Raw genomic sequence first — 15,979 nt, 5'->3', positions numbered from 1 at the left:
GAGAGAAAAAACGCCCGGACTGCTCCAGCCTCCGAAATGACTCAGTAACTTTTACGCCTCGAGTCTCAGCCCTGCAATTAGCCACTTTCCCAGCACGGCTCGGGATGTATTCGTCTCCTCTCTGCCTGACCCAGGTAACCGGCCGCCCCCCCCCTCCCCCTACCCTTTCCCTCATCCCACACCACCCCCCCCATCCCCTCCTTCCTCGCATCCCCCCAGATTTTCCCCCCTCTTTCCCTGCAACAGCCTTTTACAGTTGCAAAATATAATAAGGTGGGGGGGGGGGGGGGGAAGGAAAAGCAACATACACACCCCCCCCTATTCGATAAAAATAATTATATCAGGGAAAGGCGGGTTGGGGCCGGTGTGGAGCTGCTCAGAGGAGCCGCGTTTCCCTCTTGGTTCTCCCCCCTTTGCGTTTTTTTAGGGGTTTTTTTGGGTGTTTCTGGTGTTTTTTGGGGGTTTTTCTGCCTCCGCTTTCACTTGGGGCGTGGGGAAGGTTACGTTGTGGTTTGGGTTTTATTATTTTCTCGCTGTGCCTAGAGGTGGGTGGCGCGGGGAAGCCGCTGGCTTTAGGGGCCCATGGTGGGGTGCAGGGGGGGGTTCCCAGTTAGGGTCGGGGAGGCTGGGGTTGGGGGGGCGCGGGGGGGACTTGGCACTGCGGGTTCGGCCTTGGCTTTGCCGCCTCTTGCGTAGCGTGAAACTTTTTCCTTCCCCCCTCAACCAGCCCAGCTGCACATGGTGGGGTGCAAGGAGGTGTTGGGGGGCTTGGGGGGGGGGGGGGTGTTGGGCAAACAGGCTTTTTTCTTCAAAATCCTCTAAGTTTGGGACAATTTGCACCCGACTGCGCCATGCCGTGCTGGCGAGCAGGAGTGGTGGCGGGGGGTCGTGCGTGGTAGGATGCGGGGGGCACGCCTTTGGTTTCTGGGGTGGGGGGTGATGCCGACCCCCTGTCTCTCTTGGGGGGTGTGGGGGGGTATCGAGGGGCTGCCCTGAGCCGTGTGTGTGGGGACACTGGTGTCACTCCAGGCCACGCCGACGTGGCCCGGTGGCGCGTGGCAGGGTAGCCGTGCCAGGGCCCACGGTACGGGCGAGGGGGGCGTCCCCGGAGTCTCCCCCCCCCCCCTCCGCCCCCCAGCTGGTACAGCCACGGGGGGGGGGAGACTTCAGGGCTGCCCCCTCCCCTTGCCCGCACCACAACCGCTGCGGCTCTGCCTTTGCTCTGTCCTTATCGATTGCTGATATTTATTTAATTATTGAGCAGGCAGCTTCCCCCCCCCCACCCCCCCCGGCTCGTAACCTCTTCCCTGCTGGCAGCCGCTGCCCGCTCAGATCCAGCCTCATGCCGCACCCCACGAGGGCTCTGCTTTGCTGGGGGAGGGGGCTGCTGCCGGACCCTCGTGCCCACGCCAGATTCTTCTGCCAGCCCTCATCCCTTGGGCCGGAGAGGTGGGCAGGATCCGGCCCCAGAGGTTGAGGCTCAGCTGCCCCACGGTGGGGGTCAGGGGAGATCCCTTTGGCAGCGCCACGGCACCTGCATTGTGCCGGCGGGCAGCGCGGGGGTCTGGCCTCGGCTCTGGGTGCAGTGCAGCATGTGAGGCTGGCGACGGCACCGGCGTGGCACCGACCTGGGTGCATGCGTGAGCATGGGTGGGCAGAGAGGGGCTGTTTGGGTGACCCTCGGGATGGGGCTCCCCGCCTCATGGTTGGCCTGGCAGGAGTCACACCTCAATTCGTCTTCTTTTCTATTCCCTTATTCTTTTTTTCACTCCTATATTCTTTTCCCTTTTCCTTTCCCCTTTCCTTTTTCCTTTCCCATTTCCTTTTTGCATTTTGCTTTTTCCTTTCCTTTTCCCCCTTTTCCTTTTCCCCCTTTTCCTTTTCCCCCTTTTCCTTTTCCCCCCTTTCCTTTTCCCCCCTTTCCTTTTCCCCCCTTTCCTTTTCCCCCCTTTCCTTTTCCCCCCTTTCCTTTTCCCCCCTTTCCTTTTCCCCCCTTTCCTTTTCCCCCCTTTCCTCTTTCCTTTTTTCCTTTTTCTTTTTTCCTCTTTCCTTTTTTCCTCTTTCCTTTTTCCCTCTTTCCTTTTTCCCTCTTTCCTTTTTCCCTCTTTCCTTTTTCCCTCTTTCCTTTTTCCCTCTTTCCTTTTTCCCTCTTTCCTTTTTCCCTCTTTCCTTTTTCCCTCTTTCCTTTTTCCCTCTTTCCTTTTTTCCTCTTTCCTTTTTTCCTCTTTCCTTTCCTCCCTCCCCTTTCCCCTTTCCTCTCCCCTTTCCTTCCCTACTCCATCCTTTCCCGGGGTCCCAGCACTTCGCCGCCATCCCTATCCCCAGTTGGTGCTGGGCTGGCAGAGCCTGTTGTTGCCAGCCGACAGCACTGGTCTGATGTGGGAAGCCGTGCGGTCGCTGGCTGGCCAGGCCGGGGCTGGCAGGAGCCGTTCCCCTCACAAACCCATGCTGTTCCCAGCGCTTCGCCCAGCCGACGGGAAGGAGCTGGTTTTTCCTCAGCGGATCCCAACCTCCACCCCGCTGCCTTCGCGCGGGGAAGGCTCCGGTTTCCCCCCCCCCCTCCCTTCCCCCCCGCCTCCCCGCCATCGCCCTGGCGTAGCCTCAGCTCCAATCCAGCCCGGCTTGGATGGGATCAGACGTCGTCTGCACCTACCGGATCTGGCCCCCCCACCGCTCCTCCCGCCGCCAGCCGAGCCGTTCCCATGCCACCCGCGCGGCGGGTAGGCTCGCCCGGGCTCGGGAGCCGCGCGGATGGTGATGTGGATACATTGGAACGTGCGCGGGAGCCGCCCTGCTTCTTGCCTTCGCGCATCTCCCTGCCGCTACCGCCATCGCCGGCCCTTCGAGCCCGGCGTGGTCGCTTCTTGGACCCCAGTTACCACTCGGGCAGCCTCCTGTCCAGGCCGGAGCTGGGCCATGCTGGGCCTTGGCAGCCCAGCGACACCGAAATAGCCCTGGCAAAGGCATCAGCTGTGACACGCTCCTGGCCGGGGGCCTCGGCCGAGTGTCCCGTCAGGCGAGGAGGGTGACTTTGTGGCCTCCGCAGCTCTCGGTCCCTGCCCGGGGACTTCCTCCTGTTTTCCCTGGCTCACCTCTGTCCCGCCTCGGGGACAGGCCGGGAAGTCAAGAGGCAACTGCCTGGATTAGCAGGGAAGCAGCACCAGTGCCGCCGCCACCCAGGAGACCTCACCCTGCCCACGGGGATGCGGGGAGGGGACACTGGCTGCTGGGACTCCAAAACAACCCCGGGGCTGAGCACCCACTGTGGCCCCGCACGTGAGTCCCTCGGGAGCCGCAGCCGAGGAGCCGGCAGTGTTCCCGAGAGCTGTGGCAGTCAGTTATCCCCAGCTCCTGAATCCGCAGTGGGATTGCGGGGTGGGGGGATAGGTGGGATTTGGGGTGCTCCCAAGGGGGATGTGTGCAGGTTTTATGACTGGTGATGTTCCTGCAAACCTCTGGCTTCTCTCTGGCACCCGTCATTGCCCCGGCGCTCCCTGAGCCCCCTGCCCTGGGAGTGAAGTGGGATGGGAGATGGCCTCAAAGGCAGCCAGCATGATGGGAGCCGGGCGTCGCGCTGAGGTCCAGCCAGAAACTCTCTTCCGGGCCCCACAGCTCTGCTGGGGCCCCGGAGAGGGGAGAGGGTCTGGGGCTGGACCCCAGCAGGACGCCTGGCTCCCGCCGCTCTGCTCCGGTGCATCCTTGTCGTCAGTGGGGAGGCGATGTGCCTGCACTGCCCAACCAGGCACAGAACCCCCGCACGTGCCGTAGCCGGCAGCGCCTGGTCCCGGCGGCACTGGGGAGCAGCTCAGCCAAGCCGGGCTGGAACAAACCTCTGTACCTGCGAGTGCAGTCGGTACCTGGTGAAACGGGCACGCCGCGGTGCCGGGGGGATGGAGCTGGGCTGTTAAGAGCTGTTGTAGCCACGGGGCTCAGTCACAGCCGCGTTGCCCAGACGCTGAGGGGGATCCTGGCTCTCCCCAGCCTCCACTGGTCAGTTCTACCTGTCGCCTGGCTGCCACTGGCACGTGGCCTTAGCAGGGAGCTGCCCGCCGGGCGGATTTCACCAGGGTATCCCTTGGCAAACGTCCTTCCCAAAAGTGCCACAGCTTTTTAGCCAGAGAGGAGAGCGCCGGTGCTCACCTTCTCCACCAGTAGCTCGGTCGAACTGGTTTCCAACTGGGAGCTCAGATCGGCTGCCAAAGGATGGGAGCAGCAAGACGGGCACGGCGGGGGGAGAGAGGGAGCGTTGCAACACACTTTCAATTCTCCCATCTGCTGAGTATTGTTTGGGAAAAACAATGAGGCCGTTCTTTAAACTCAACCTTCGGGAGATCCTCGCTTTCCCCGTGCGGCGCCCACCGTGCCGTGCCTGCCCGCCCCGGCTAGCCCTGCTCCATCCCCTGCGCCGAGGACCCCGCTGCTTCCACCCACCCTGATCCGAAATCCTCGCCTGGGAAAAACCAATCCTGGTTTAAATGTGGTTTATGAAGCCGAATCGGAGGGCTGGGCACCCAGGGCGGTGAGCAGGAGAAAGCCTGCTGTGTGAGAGACACGCCATCCGGGCCGGGCGGCCGATGCTCGCGCTGCGCCATTCTCCACCGCATCACCTTGAACTTGGCTGGGGCCTCACGCGATAAATCAGCCGCCCTCCTCCAGCATGCTGAGGCACCCACTGATAATTCACCTTCCCGGGCAGCTCTCCCCTGCCTGCACTTCCCTCCCTGCCTGCGCTTCCCTCCCTGCTTGCCTGTCCCTCCGTACCGGGGCAGGGAGCAAACCCACCGTGCGCCCAAACGACGTGCACGTGCTTTTGCGGCTCGCTGAACAAAGCCCAGCTCCCAGGGCCCAGCTGGCTGTCGGGCTGGCCTGGAGGGAGCTGGGCATAGCACTCCCTGATGCTTTTTATTCCCCAGGGGCTGGGAACCAGCTTTGACCCGTCCGTTTTTCCCCGTCTTGCAGGGGTGGCTGCAGTGTGGCCGGTGCCGTCCGTGGGGTGCGGGTGGGCCCGTGCCAGCACGGTGAGGCTCGGCGGGCAGAGGAGCTGTGCCGAGGGCAGCCAAGCCGGCAGCACTATTGGCGAGGCGCAACACAGCGCGTGGAAGGTGGTTCTCCCTGGAGAGCTCAGGAGTCCTGGGGAAAAGCTGTCATGGTGGTGGGGAGAGATTCATCCTGGCCCAGGGCTGTGCGCAGTGGGGAGGGTTTGGCACCCAGGGGGAAGGAGGGGACAGGATGGTGTCCCCTGCTTTTGAGGGCGACAGATGCAGAGCCATGCAAGGGCTCCCAGGCACTGGATGAGGCTGGCACAGGCTCAGGGAGGGCCTGCCCTGCTGCCAGCGTTCCTTGCTCCCTTCTGTCTGCACCAGCCCTCCCTGCACCTGGCCCCTAAACACTTCCCTGCAGCCCGAGGGGTGCGTGTGATGCCCCCCCATCACTCCCAACGGGGCTGCACCTGTCCTAGGGACAAGCCAAGCTTTGGGTGGCAGCGATAGGGATGATGGCGGGGATGGGGACGGTGGTGGGGATGGGGAGCATCCCTGGGCTGCCTTGCTGGAGGGGAAGAAGGAGGGCTTGGGAGGGGGAAAGGCAAAATATCTCCCTGCAAGGCTGGCTCGCTGCCTGCCGCCCCCAGCCGTGCTGTGGCTCTTCCTGCGCAAGGATGGTGGTGCCAGCACTGAGGACCGCCAAGGGGGCTGAGTGCTCGCTCATGAGAGGGGGCTGACGGGGCTCTGTGTCCCCCTCTAGTCCCTGCATCTGAACCAGGGGTTGCAGGCAGGGCCTGGGGTTGGCAGGGGTGTGATCAGCTCCTTGGAGACCCATGGGCTGAGGATTTTTCCCGTAGCACATTGTGGTGTGCCAATGAGGAGTAGTCAGGGATGGATGCTCAGCCCTGCTGGGTCAGACCAGCACCATGTGGCATCACCAGTGACATCCCCGTAGCACAGCTTGGGGCTGATGGAGGGGCTAAACCTGAGGGGGGGCATAACCTCGTGGGGGAGCAGAGCTGCCGAGTGCCAAACCTTCATGCGTTTTGGGTACCAAAGCTACTCTGTAGCCTTTAGATGCACCAAATCATCCCAGGCAAGAGACAGAGCTTGACCTCCCTCTCTGCCCTGCCAGCTCCTCGCCTTTAGACAGTGTCCCCCTCACTCAGGGGACACCTCAGGGTGGGGATGCACAGGGTCCCCGGGGGCATCCCGGGGCCTGGCTCATACCCGGGCGGATGGCTGGGCTTGCCATCCATCACGTCGGCCCTTGGGCAGGCATCCCCCGTGGCCTCATCACACTGTGCCAGCTTGGCCAGGACCCAACACCCTGCGCTGGCCGCCAAGGCTCAGCGCTTCCCAAGTCCTGGAGAGGAGCTGGGAAAGGATCCCGCATCCCAGGTGTGGCGGTGCTCACGCACCGGCAGACCCGCCGGCCAGCCCCTGCCAAGGATTGATTTCTCGGTTAACTCACCGCTGCTTTAAAAGCACATTAATCCTCCCTTCCCCGGCCAGCAGCCAGCTCTAATCAGCATTTTGGGCAAAATCCCCAGGTCTGGGTTTCAGGCTGCCCGCCGCGGGCATCGCCCTCCCAGCCGCAGCTGCCGCTCCGAGAGGGGCTGTGGCACCCTCCAACAGCATCGCCTGGCACGGGAATGCCAGGATCCAGCCCTCCTGCTGACCCTCTTCCCTGGGGGTTTGGTTTAGTCCTTGGCCAGGTGGAGTTATTTAAAAAAACCTGCTTTTTTTTTTTGTCTTGTTTTTTAACCAGGTTTTTGCTCTCCTTGCAAAGGGCCCCTGCATTCCCTTCGCGGGGAAACGGTATTTGACCGGCTGTTGTCCAAAAAAAACCCCCAACATGTTTCTGATCACGAAGAACCAAGAAATATTTCTGCTTTCAAAGGAAAAAAAAAACCAACCCAAAAAAACCAACCCAGAGAGAGAAATGTTGATTTTCCACCCAGACGTTTCCCCTTTCCCCAAACCAGCCCCAAAAATGAGAGGCGCCGCCGCTCCCTCCTCATCCAGGGATACCATCCCGGGGGCGCAGTCATGCTGGGGACACGTTGGATGCCACCCAGGACATGGTGGGTGCCACTTGGGATTTGTCTGGGCACCACCAGCACGGGTGATGGCAGTGACAAGCATACACCCTGCTCTCTGCTCACACACCCCCCTTCCTTTCCTGGCTGCCCCCACCTTGCACCAAGCACGGTGGGCTGCCGGGGAGGCCAGCGAGCACCAGCAACTCGCCATCCCCTCCCCAGGGAACCGCTCGCCTTGCCCCACTACTGCAGGAATTGGGGCTGCTGCATCCCATGGTTGCTTGGCAGGATGTGCCAGATCATGTACCCCCCCATCCCAGCCGACAATTCGGGAAAACAGGGCTGTAATGTGACCCCCCCACACACCTCCCTTTCCCCGCTGTGCTGTGCAGCAAAATCTCCTTCAGGAACCTGTGCGCCGGGACGGGCGAGCGGCGCGGTGTGAATACCAATGAAGCGGCGCTGGCGAAAAGTGCCGAGTAAAGGGTTTCTGATGGAAATGGCATCGCAGGAGAAAGAGGAGCCAGCGTGTGCTCGGGGCCTGCGCCTGCCCGCCAGCCAGCGCCGCGCACATGGGCGCGCCGGGGCGCACGCATGGGTGCGCACGTGCAGCCCGGGAGCTTGGGGAGGGGTGGTGGTGGTGGTGGTGGGGGATGCGGGCGGGTAACCAGGATGGTTGGGATGGAGGTGAGCGTGGAGGCGTCGGGATGGGTGCGAGCGAGCGGAGGTGGTTGCGAAGCGCTGGTTTTGAGGGGGTGCGTGGCTGCCGTGGAGGGGGTGGGAGGGCGAGGAGTGTCCAGGGTGGTGTGGCCATAGGGGTCCTGTGGAGCAGCACGGCCATGGCTGCCGTGGGGCTGCAGGGAACCGCTCCTGTCCCGCGGCGAAGCGCAGCGCGCCGCTGATCAAAGGCGCGGGCGGGGAGGGATCGGGCCTGTACAAGCAGCGCCCCTGGCCGCGCGCCACCCCAACCTTCCCGCTCCGCTCCCCGGGGAGTTTGTTAAACAAATTTCTCTAATTGCACAAGCCGAGGAGTTTGTTGGAGAAAAAAGCCGGGGAAATTCCCCTCCTCTGGGCCACCCCTTCCCCACTTCCCCCCCGGGGCAGGCGGCAGAGGGAGTGGGTCCCTCCCTGCACCCCCACATCCCCACACCCCCCGGCTGTGCAGGAGGCTGTGACCCCGACGCCTGCGGGGTGCAGCTGTGGAGTGTCCTCAGGTCACCTCTGCCCACGCAGGGACGTCCCCCCTCACAGCCGGGTCACCAGTGTGTCCCTTCTCATCCAGCCCCCAGGGTGAGACCCCCCCGTCACCTCACGCAGTGACACCCAGCGCCGCCGGCTGCCCTCGCCGGCTGTCGTTCCTCATTGCTTGGCTTGGGCCCCCCCTGGAAATGGCCTTTGCGAGCTGCCCGTGGGCAGCCCCTGACACCAAATCCCATCGGATTAGCAAGCGTATGGGATAAAAGCCCCAGTTTGGCGTCGGCTCTTTGCTGGGTGGGGGCTGTGGCTGCAGCCCTGCCAAGAAGGGAGGATGCGCGGCTGGGCGCCTGCCCCGGCTCCCGCTGAGGTCATGGCTATAGATAGCTGGGGAGGGTGCAGGGCTGGGGGGCAGGATCCGTGCACACCCTCTGCAGCTCTGTGGGGAGCCCAGTGGGCACCCACTGTCTCGGGGAGGAGGGGAGGTGGTGGTCCAGACATTGCCAAGTGACAAACTGCTGGTGCAGGGTGAGACCCCACAGCCTCCGGGCCTCAGTGCCGCCGGCGTGCTGGGCCGTGCTGGGCATTGACTGGTACCGCTGTCTCCTCTCCATCCCCAGCAATGAGGTGAGGGGGGGGTCCTGCAGCCCGGTGCTCTGGTGAGCGGGGGTGTCTTTCGCTGTCATATCCCACCAGGTTTCCTCCCTCAGCTGCTCTCAAGTGAAAGCAGGGCTGGGGCATCCCCGCTGCCAGGGTGCACCCACGGGTGCAAAGCTGTGGGGTCGGGGAATGCCACACCAAGGTTTGGCTCCTCCAGTCCCTTGTCCCGGTGCAGCTCAGCTCCCCGCAAAGGCCGGGCGTGTGCCCGGGGGGGGGTACCCCGGCCAGCTTGGTGGGGCCCCGGAGCGCTGGGGTGGCTGAGGAAGGCGTTGTTGATGAGGGCACTAAAAATAGAGTGGGACTGGGATCTTAATGGGACTTTGTGGGAAACCTGGAAACATTTTCTCATCCCCGTAAATGAGTCCAGATGCATTAGCGATGACTGCATCGCATCCTGAGGTACCGCCGGAGGGAACCGGGACGCGCTCACCAGCCTTTGCGGTGGTGGATTGGTTGGAGAGGGGGGTTACTGGTAGCAGTGCTGGGGCTGAGCCACGGCCTCACCATGTCCCATGCGGGGATGGGGATGGGGATGGGAGCCAGCCAGCCAGAGCTCCCCCCACATCACTGCGGTGAGGATCCCGCCATTCCCAGGGCTCCCGCGCCCAGCACCCATGGGTGCGCACGTGGATGCTTGAGGCTCTGTGTGGCAGGGAGCACGTGGAGGATGGTAACAGCGCTACGGCCCCCAAACCTCAGGTCTTTCTAAAGCCCCCCCAGGCTGACGCCAGAGGTCCCCCAGTCCCAGGGTCAGCAGTGCTGGCAACACTGCACCCCACAGGTACCCCGATGTAGCATCAGGCTGGCAGGATCCAGCCCGACGGGGGGTTTCCTCTCTCCACCACAGAGCTGGTGGCTGGGATAAGGGCTCCCAGAGTGCCCAGTCCCGCTCAGGGACCTTGGACTCCCCCAGGGAATGGCTCGGCGCCAGCCTGGGCAAGTAGCCCAGGGCGGGTGGCTGGTGGATCCCACGTCACGAGGCAGGTTGGCACAGCCGTCTCCATGGTATGGCAGTGTCACTTAGCGGTTACAGCCGCGACCCGGGCGGCAAGGACGGTCCCGCCCCATGCCTCAGTTTACCTCTAGGTCAGATACTGCACCTGGTATGAGAGTGGGGTGCTTGGTCCCTGTACCAATCCCAGGCACTGACTCGTTGTGGCAGGGTACAAGGGGACCAGCCAGAGCCACCAGCCTCTGCTCTGGGCACCGCTGAAGCCCAGCGTCCCGAACAGAGTCCCTTTGTCCGGGCTAGCCCTCGCTCCTGCCGTTTGGGAGGCATCCAAAACCCTCCCGAAATAGGACCCAGCCGGGCTCGGCCTTTGGCTCTCCCCAGGAAGGCTCTGCTGAGCTGCCGAAAGCGGATGAGCCACCACCACCCCCCTACACACACGCCCCCCCCTTAAAGCAGTTCCGTCCTTCATCACTCAGCGTGCAGGATCTGGCCATGCTCAGGGCAGTGCTGCCTCTCTGGGGACAGTGCCCTTGTCTCCCTTTGCTCTTCGGGAGATCCTGCTGCTCAGCTCTCAGCCCCGTGCCTCAGTTTCCCTTCTCCACATGGAAGATCCTTGCAGGGTGTCCCCAGGGAGCCTGTAAGATGCCAGGGCAGGGCCTGAGCTGCTGCCACATCCGTGGCATGGCAAAGGCGACAGTGCTGCGGGATGGGGGGGTGTGAACTCTTCACCGCCAGGCCCGGGGGTGGCCGAGCCTCCCACAAGGTCGCCGACTCCTCTGCGAAAGGCTGGGGCTATTTTTAACTGCTGACTTGCTCCAACCCGCCCGGGGTTGGATTTGCAGTGGGATGAGCACCTCCAGCCCATCACCGTGCTCCCCATCACGGGGTGCAGAGGCACCCCCGGTGCCATCCCCCTGTCCTGGTGTGGGCACACCAGGGAGGGAGTTGGGGACCCCTCTCTGCACCCCCCACACCTTTAATGGCACACGATGGGAGGAGGGAATTAATCCCTCTCGGAAAGGCCGGGACGGAACAAGCAGGGCTAAAAATATGTTTGGAGGGAAATAAAACCTCCTGCGTCAGGGGCTAAAGCCAGGCTCAGAGCCCTGGGCTCAGCCTAGGCAGGCTGGGGGTGCCCAGCCTGGCCCTAGCTTCCTTGGTGCTGGGGGCTGTGGTATGCTGAGCCGGCTCTCTCTGGGGTGAATGGGGTGCTGCTGGTCCTGGGGCATCTCTCCTGCCTCAGTTTCCCTCTGCGCTTCTAGGGATACAAGCTCCCACTGTCCCTGTGTCCCGTGCCAGCAGCTCCCAGGCTGGGACCCAGGAGTCAGGCTCACAGTGCAGTCCCCGCTGCGCTTTGGGAGTGGGGCTGGGGGGGTGCAGGCCACCCCCAGGGCCCCACACTGTCACAGGGATGGGTGGAGGAGCTGGCAGTGCTGGGACCTGTTGGCAAAGTTTTTTTTCCAGTTCCAAAAAACATTTCCCTTCTTTGGAGTCCCAGAGGGGGGATCAGCCTGGAAGCCACGTGGCCCCGGTGCTGCTGGCCACGGGATGCTTCCTGGGGTGGGGGGACGTCTCCTTGGCTACAGGCCGGATCGCTTCCGTGCTCTCCTGGTGCTGCTGCCATCGGACCCCAGCAGCTGCCGTTGCATCCTGCCTCTCCTAAACTGCCATCCCTCAGTTTTTCCATCTTTGAAAGGCAGCACTTCGCCCTGGGGGCAGCTGGGGTCGCCCTGGGGATGCAGCTGAGCACCCCAAAAGGCTTGGGGAGAGACGGCACCTGGGGAAACCGAGGCACCCAGGGGGGTTCCCAGTGCATCTGCAGGAAGGTAGCGAGTGGCCCCAGGCGCTCCCCCTGCCAGGTCTTTCCCCATCCCAGCACCCTCCCCTCTCTGCTGCTGCTGGGTACCATCCCAGGGCATCCTTACCCCTCCTTTAGGGTGGATTTAGCAAAGCCAGGGACCAACAACACCGGTTGTTGCTGGAGGTGAGGGTGCATGTGGGCAGACCAGAAATATGGTGATGGGCACAGGGTTGGGGCACATGCCAGAGACACACACTGGCCCCCAACAACTTCAGCCCACCAGGCCCACCCCTGGCTGCCGTCTGCCAGCGTTGCCATCTCCCCAGGGAGGGCTGTGCCGGCTGGTGCGGGCCCAGGCAGCGCTGGCACCTGAGCCCGGGGCTGCAGAGAGAGCTGCTTTTCTTCCTGCTGTTTTCCAAAGCAACTGGCAGGTTCCCTGCCTGCCGTGGCCTCGTGTGACCCGCGGCAGCGGCCTCGGCGCGCTCCCCGTGCCCCCGCTTGCAGCCGCACCACCTGCGAGGCCGAGCGCCGGCGTCGCCTTCCGCCCCAGCACGTAGGTGTGGGGAGCTCGCAGCACCCTCAGGGGATCCCCGGGATGGCTCAGACGACCCAGCGGCGCTGGGAGCTGGGCAAGGGGTCTGGGACCACTGTGGTCCCAGGTGCATGATGAGTAGTGGGTGCTTTAGTATCCCTAAAGCCTCCCGGTCGGATCCTGCGTGGGGCTGGGTGCTGGGGCAGGACATGGAGCGTGGGGAGTCCCTTTCGGGCCTTGCAGCCATCCCAGCTGCCCCGCCCAACAGGGTGGTCGCATACAGAGCATGTTGTGGGTACGGTCCAGCCCATCAGCAGCCTCGAGCCGTGCACAGATAGTTGGCTGGACGATGCTGTGGGCTCTGGGGGAGAAAAACCACCCTGGGCTCTGGGGAAGGGAGCTGCAGGGAGCTTGTACCGTGTTCTGCCCTCGCCTCTGCCTGCGCCGTCGGTGCCAGCCCGCCCGCCCGCCCGCGGCACTGGGGCTCCGTGTCCCAACGTGGGCTGCAAGAGGGGTTTTGCAAGCGTGGGGTTGGGTCGTCCCCACCCCAGCTCAGCTCCTGCTGCCAGGAGCTGGAGGGGAGCATGGCCGCTGCGGCCTGTACTGCCTGGCGGGCAGCTCCAGAGCAGGGCCAGGTGGGCACAGGCAAGGCCAGCACAGCTCATACCATCCCAGCTGCTTTCCTGGCAGCAGCATCCTCCTCTGAGCTCCTTCTCCCTGCCCAGCATGTCAGGGTTTCACCCCCACCATGGCAGCACCGCTCTCCAGAGCTGGGGAAGCCTTAGGCCTTGCCGAGCAGGCCAGGAAGCCTGGCCATGCCATGCCAGTGAGCAGCAAAAAAATTATGAATAAGCTCTTGTTAATAAATACTTTATGATGAATCCAAATAGATTTCCTCCTCTGGAGCAATTATTGTAAAATGGGCTCTAATACGGCGCAGCACCGGCCCCAGGAAGGGCTGGGTGCGTTTCAGGGCCTAAGTGCCTCCTTCCATCTCCTCTAATGAGCACTTCCCAATCATTTGCATCTGTCTCGGCAACAGGTCTCATTACCAGGTTAACTTATTACCAAGAGCTGCTTCAGAGAACAGTTAAAAACTGGCTACCGGAGGCTTTGCCGGAGCCGCACGAGAGTTTTTGACACCTGCGGGCTCCAGCAAGGGGGAAACTGAGGCAGGGGAAAGGAGCAAAGTCCCTACCGTGCCCCTTTTGAGTGCTGGGATTTTGGGATTCTCAGGGTTACCAGACTCTCTCTGGCTGCGTATGCCACCGCCCACCCCTCCCCGCTCCCCGTTGCCGCGCCAAGGCTTCCCGTGGGGGCATGGTGCCCAGCACCAAACTTGCCAGCCCCTGCCCAGGCTCGCACGGCTGCGAGGAGCAGGACCTGGCAGGAGCAACGGCCGTGGGAGCCGGCAGCGGTTTGGAGGTGTGTGGCTGGCTGGTGGGGAGGCTGAGCATCCTTTCATCAAATAAACCCTGTGTGGTCCCCGCAGGGCCAGGATGCGGCGAGATCGCCCCGCATCACTCCCTGCCTGTGCTGGGGGCTGTGCTGGTGCTGAGCGAAACCCTCTGCCGAGGTGACTTGACCTCTCTTGTCCCCCCTCCTGCTCTCCCACCCACCCACCTTCCCCGTGCAAATGGCTGGGGAATTTCCTGAGGAAATGTGTTTTTGTTGGAAAATTCGGGCTGTTTCATTGAGCCCGACCTCTTTGGACAAGGTGCTGGAGTGGAGGATGCTTGGAGCCTATGCTGTAGTGCCCAGCCGTGGTGCCCATGCCTGGTCCGGTGTCCCTGTGCAGCACAGAGCATCCCCCACTGTCCCGGGGTGGAAGGTGCTCACCACAGCTGAGCAGCCAGGGTGCAGAGCCCCAGCACCGCCCAATCTGGAGAGGATGGGCAGGAGCACGGAGAGAGGCAGCACCTCAGCTGTGCCCTCTGCTCAGATCCCAGGCGCTGCTAAAACCCAGGCTGCCAGGGGAGCTCATCCCAGCCACATGCAGAGCATCGCTTCTTCCCCTCCCTGCTCCATAGCAGGACTGACACTGGGAGAGAGCCACTGCCTCAGTTTCCCTCGTAGCATCTGGCACAGAGAATCGGTGCTCCACCAGGCCCTGAAAGGGGGATGCGAGGGGGGCCCTGTGTCGGGGCCAGCAGCACCCCGACACAGGCATGCTCCTCCCCGGGTCGCAGAGCTTTACAAGCCCAGGCTGGATGGGGCCCAAGCACAGGCTCTGCTGCCAGATTCCCGTCCGGAAATGCCCCGGGAGCAGCCTCGTCTGGGGTATTGCAGCACGTCTCTGCTTCCCAGCTCCGCAAAGGAAAAACAGCAGGAGAAATACTTAACCAGCCCTTTGCCGGTGTCCCGTGCTGCTCCCTGGGCTGGGGATGGGGTGGGAGGGGTGGGCACAGGGATTGGGGGACAGGGACAGATGGGGAGCACATCCTGTGCTGTTGCTTTCCAAAGCCGAGCTGGGCATGAAGCTGCACGGGGTCAGCCGGCTTGGCAGAGGGGCTCACTGGTGGCACGGTGCTGGCAGCGGGGTGGGGATGCAGGGCATGGGGTGAGGGGGGACGGCGCACGCTAACGGTCCCTGAGTCCTCTAGCTTGACCCCTTGGCACCCATCTGCAGCCATCCCACCCGCCTGGCTGTCCTGGTGCCCCCCGGCTGCCCTCGGCTGGCCCCGCTAAAGCAGCTTAACTCCACACGGCATCTCGGCGCGGGATAAGCCAGGCAGGAGGGAAAGTTGGCGAGGGACTGATCGGCTTTTGGTGCAGCTCCCGCCCCTCCGTAATCCTTGGCGGGGGGGGGGAAGCAGGGAGGGGGGGGTGAAGGGGGCTGCTGTAGCTTCAGGAGTACCACGGGCTGGGGGGGCTTCTCCACACAGTGTGGGTTTGGGTGTTTGCAGATTGGGTCCCAGTGAGATCTGGACATCCTCAGCACTGGGGTTTGGGGGTGAGCAAAGCCAGCGCCTGCTCAGAGCCCCACAGAAGCCAGGACTTGCCCTCAGTGCCCTGTAGCTCTCACAGCGAAGGCGAGCAGCACCCAAGGGTGCTCCCTCCCTCAACAGAGATGACCTGGTTCTCTCCCAACATCCCTGTGGAGGTGCCCAGGATGGCACTGCCCAGTGGGAGGGCAGGGATGGGGACAATGGCGCGGTGTCCCTTCCCTGTGCCCCCCCAGGCTGCTTGGGGAGGGTGGTGGGGCTGGGGGGCTGGCAGCAATTTGTAGGGCTCGTCTCAATAACTGGCCACCAAGGACGATGAGCCGCCCACCGCCCCAGCCAAGTATTGTTTTTGGAACTCGCTGCTGCTTTTTTCGGCTCCTGTCTTACTTTTCTTTGACCTTCTTCCCTGATTTAAGACACATGCCCAGCCCTGCCCAGCTGCGCCGAATTAACGGCTGCTGCTGCTGCTGCAGAGGGAACCGGACCCTGGGAGCAGCCGTCGGGGATGTGACCCCCAGGCAGGGCTGGGTTCCCCTGGCAGGATGAGTTCCCCAGGCAAGGATGGGTCCCCAGGGTCAGGATCAGTCCCCCCAGCAGCATTGGGTTCCCCAGGCAAGGATGGGTCCCCAGGCTCATTATCAGTCTCCCTGGTAGCGTTGGGTTCCCCAGGCAAGGATGGGTCCCCCAGGCACAGATGGGTCCCCAGGGTCAGGATCAGTCCCCCCAGCAGTGTTGGGTTCCCCAGGCACAGATGGGTCCCCAGGCTCATTATCAGTCTCCCTGGCAGCGTTGGGTTCCCCAGGCAAGGATGGGTCCCCCAGGCACAGATGGGTCCCCAGGCTCAGGATCAGTCCCCCTGGCAGCATTG

General features: G+C 63.1%; 1 protein-coding gene across 3 annotated transcripts in view; it reads left to right on the top strand.

Annotated features, from left to right (window-relative positions):
- NFIC (nuclear factor I C) overlaps positions 1-15,979 on the top strand; it is a 38,772-nt gene continuing 22,793 nt past the window's right edge. For all 3 annotated transcript variants that reach the window (XM_084276451.1, XM_084276449.1, XM_084276450.1), the window contains exon 1: positions 1-134. In XM_084276451.1, the coding sequence (XP_084132577.1) occupies positions 105-134 (30 nt within the window). In that variant the 5' untranslated portion in view covers positions 1-104. The remainder of the gene's footprint in view (positions 135-15,979) is intronic.

This window comes from Gallinula chloropus, assembly GCF_964237585.1.
Source record: "Gallinula chloropus genome assembly, chromosome: 28".
Taxonomy (NCBI): Eukaryota; Metazoa; Chordata; class Aves; order Gruiformes; family Rallidae; genus Gallinula; species Gallinula chloropus.
The sequence above is the reverse complement of the archived record's forward strand: the minus strand, read 5'-3'. Positions and strand labels throughout refer to the sequence as shown.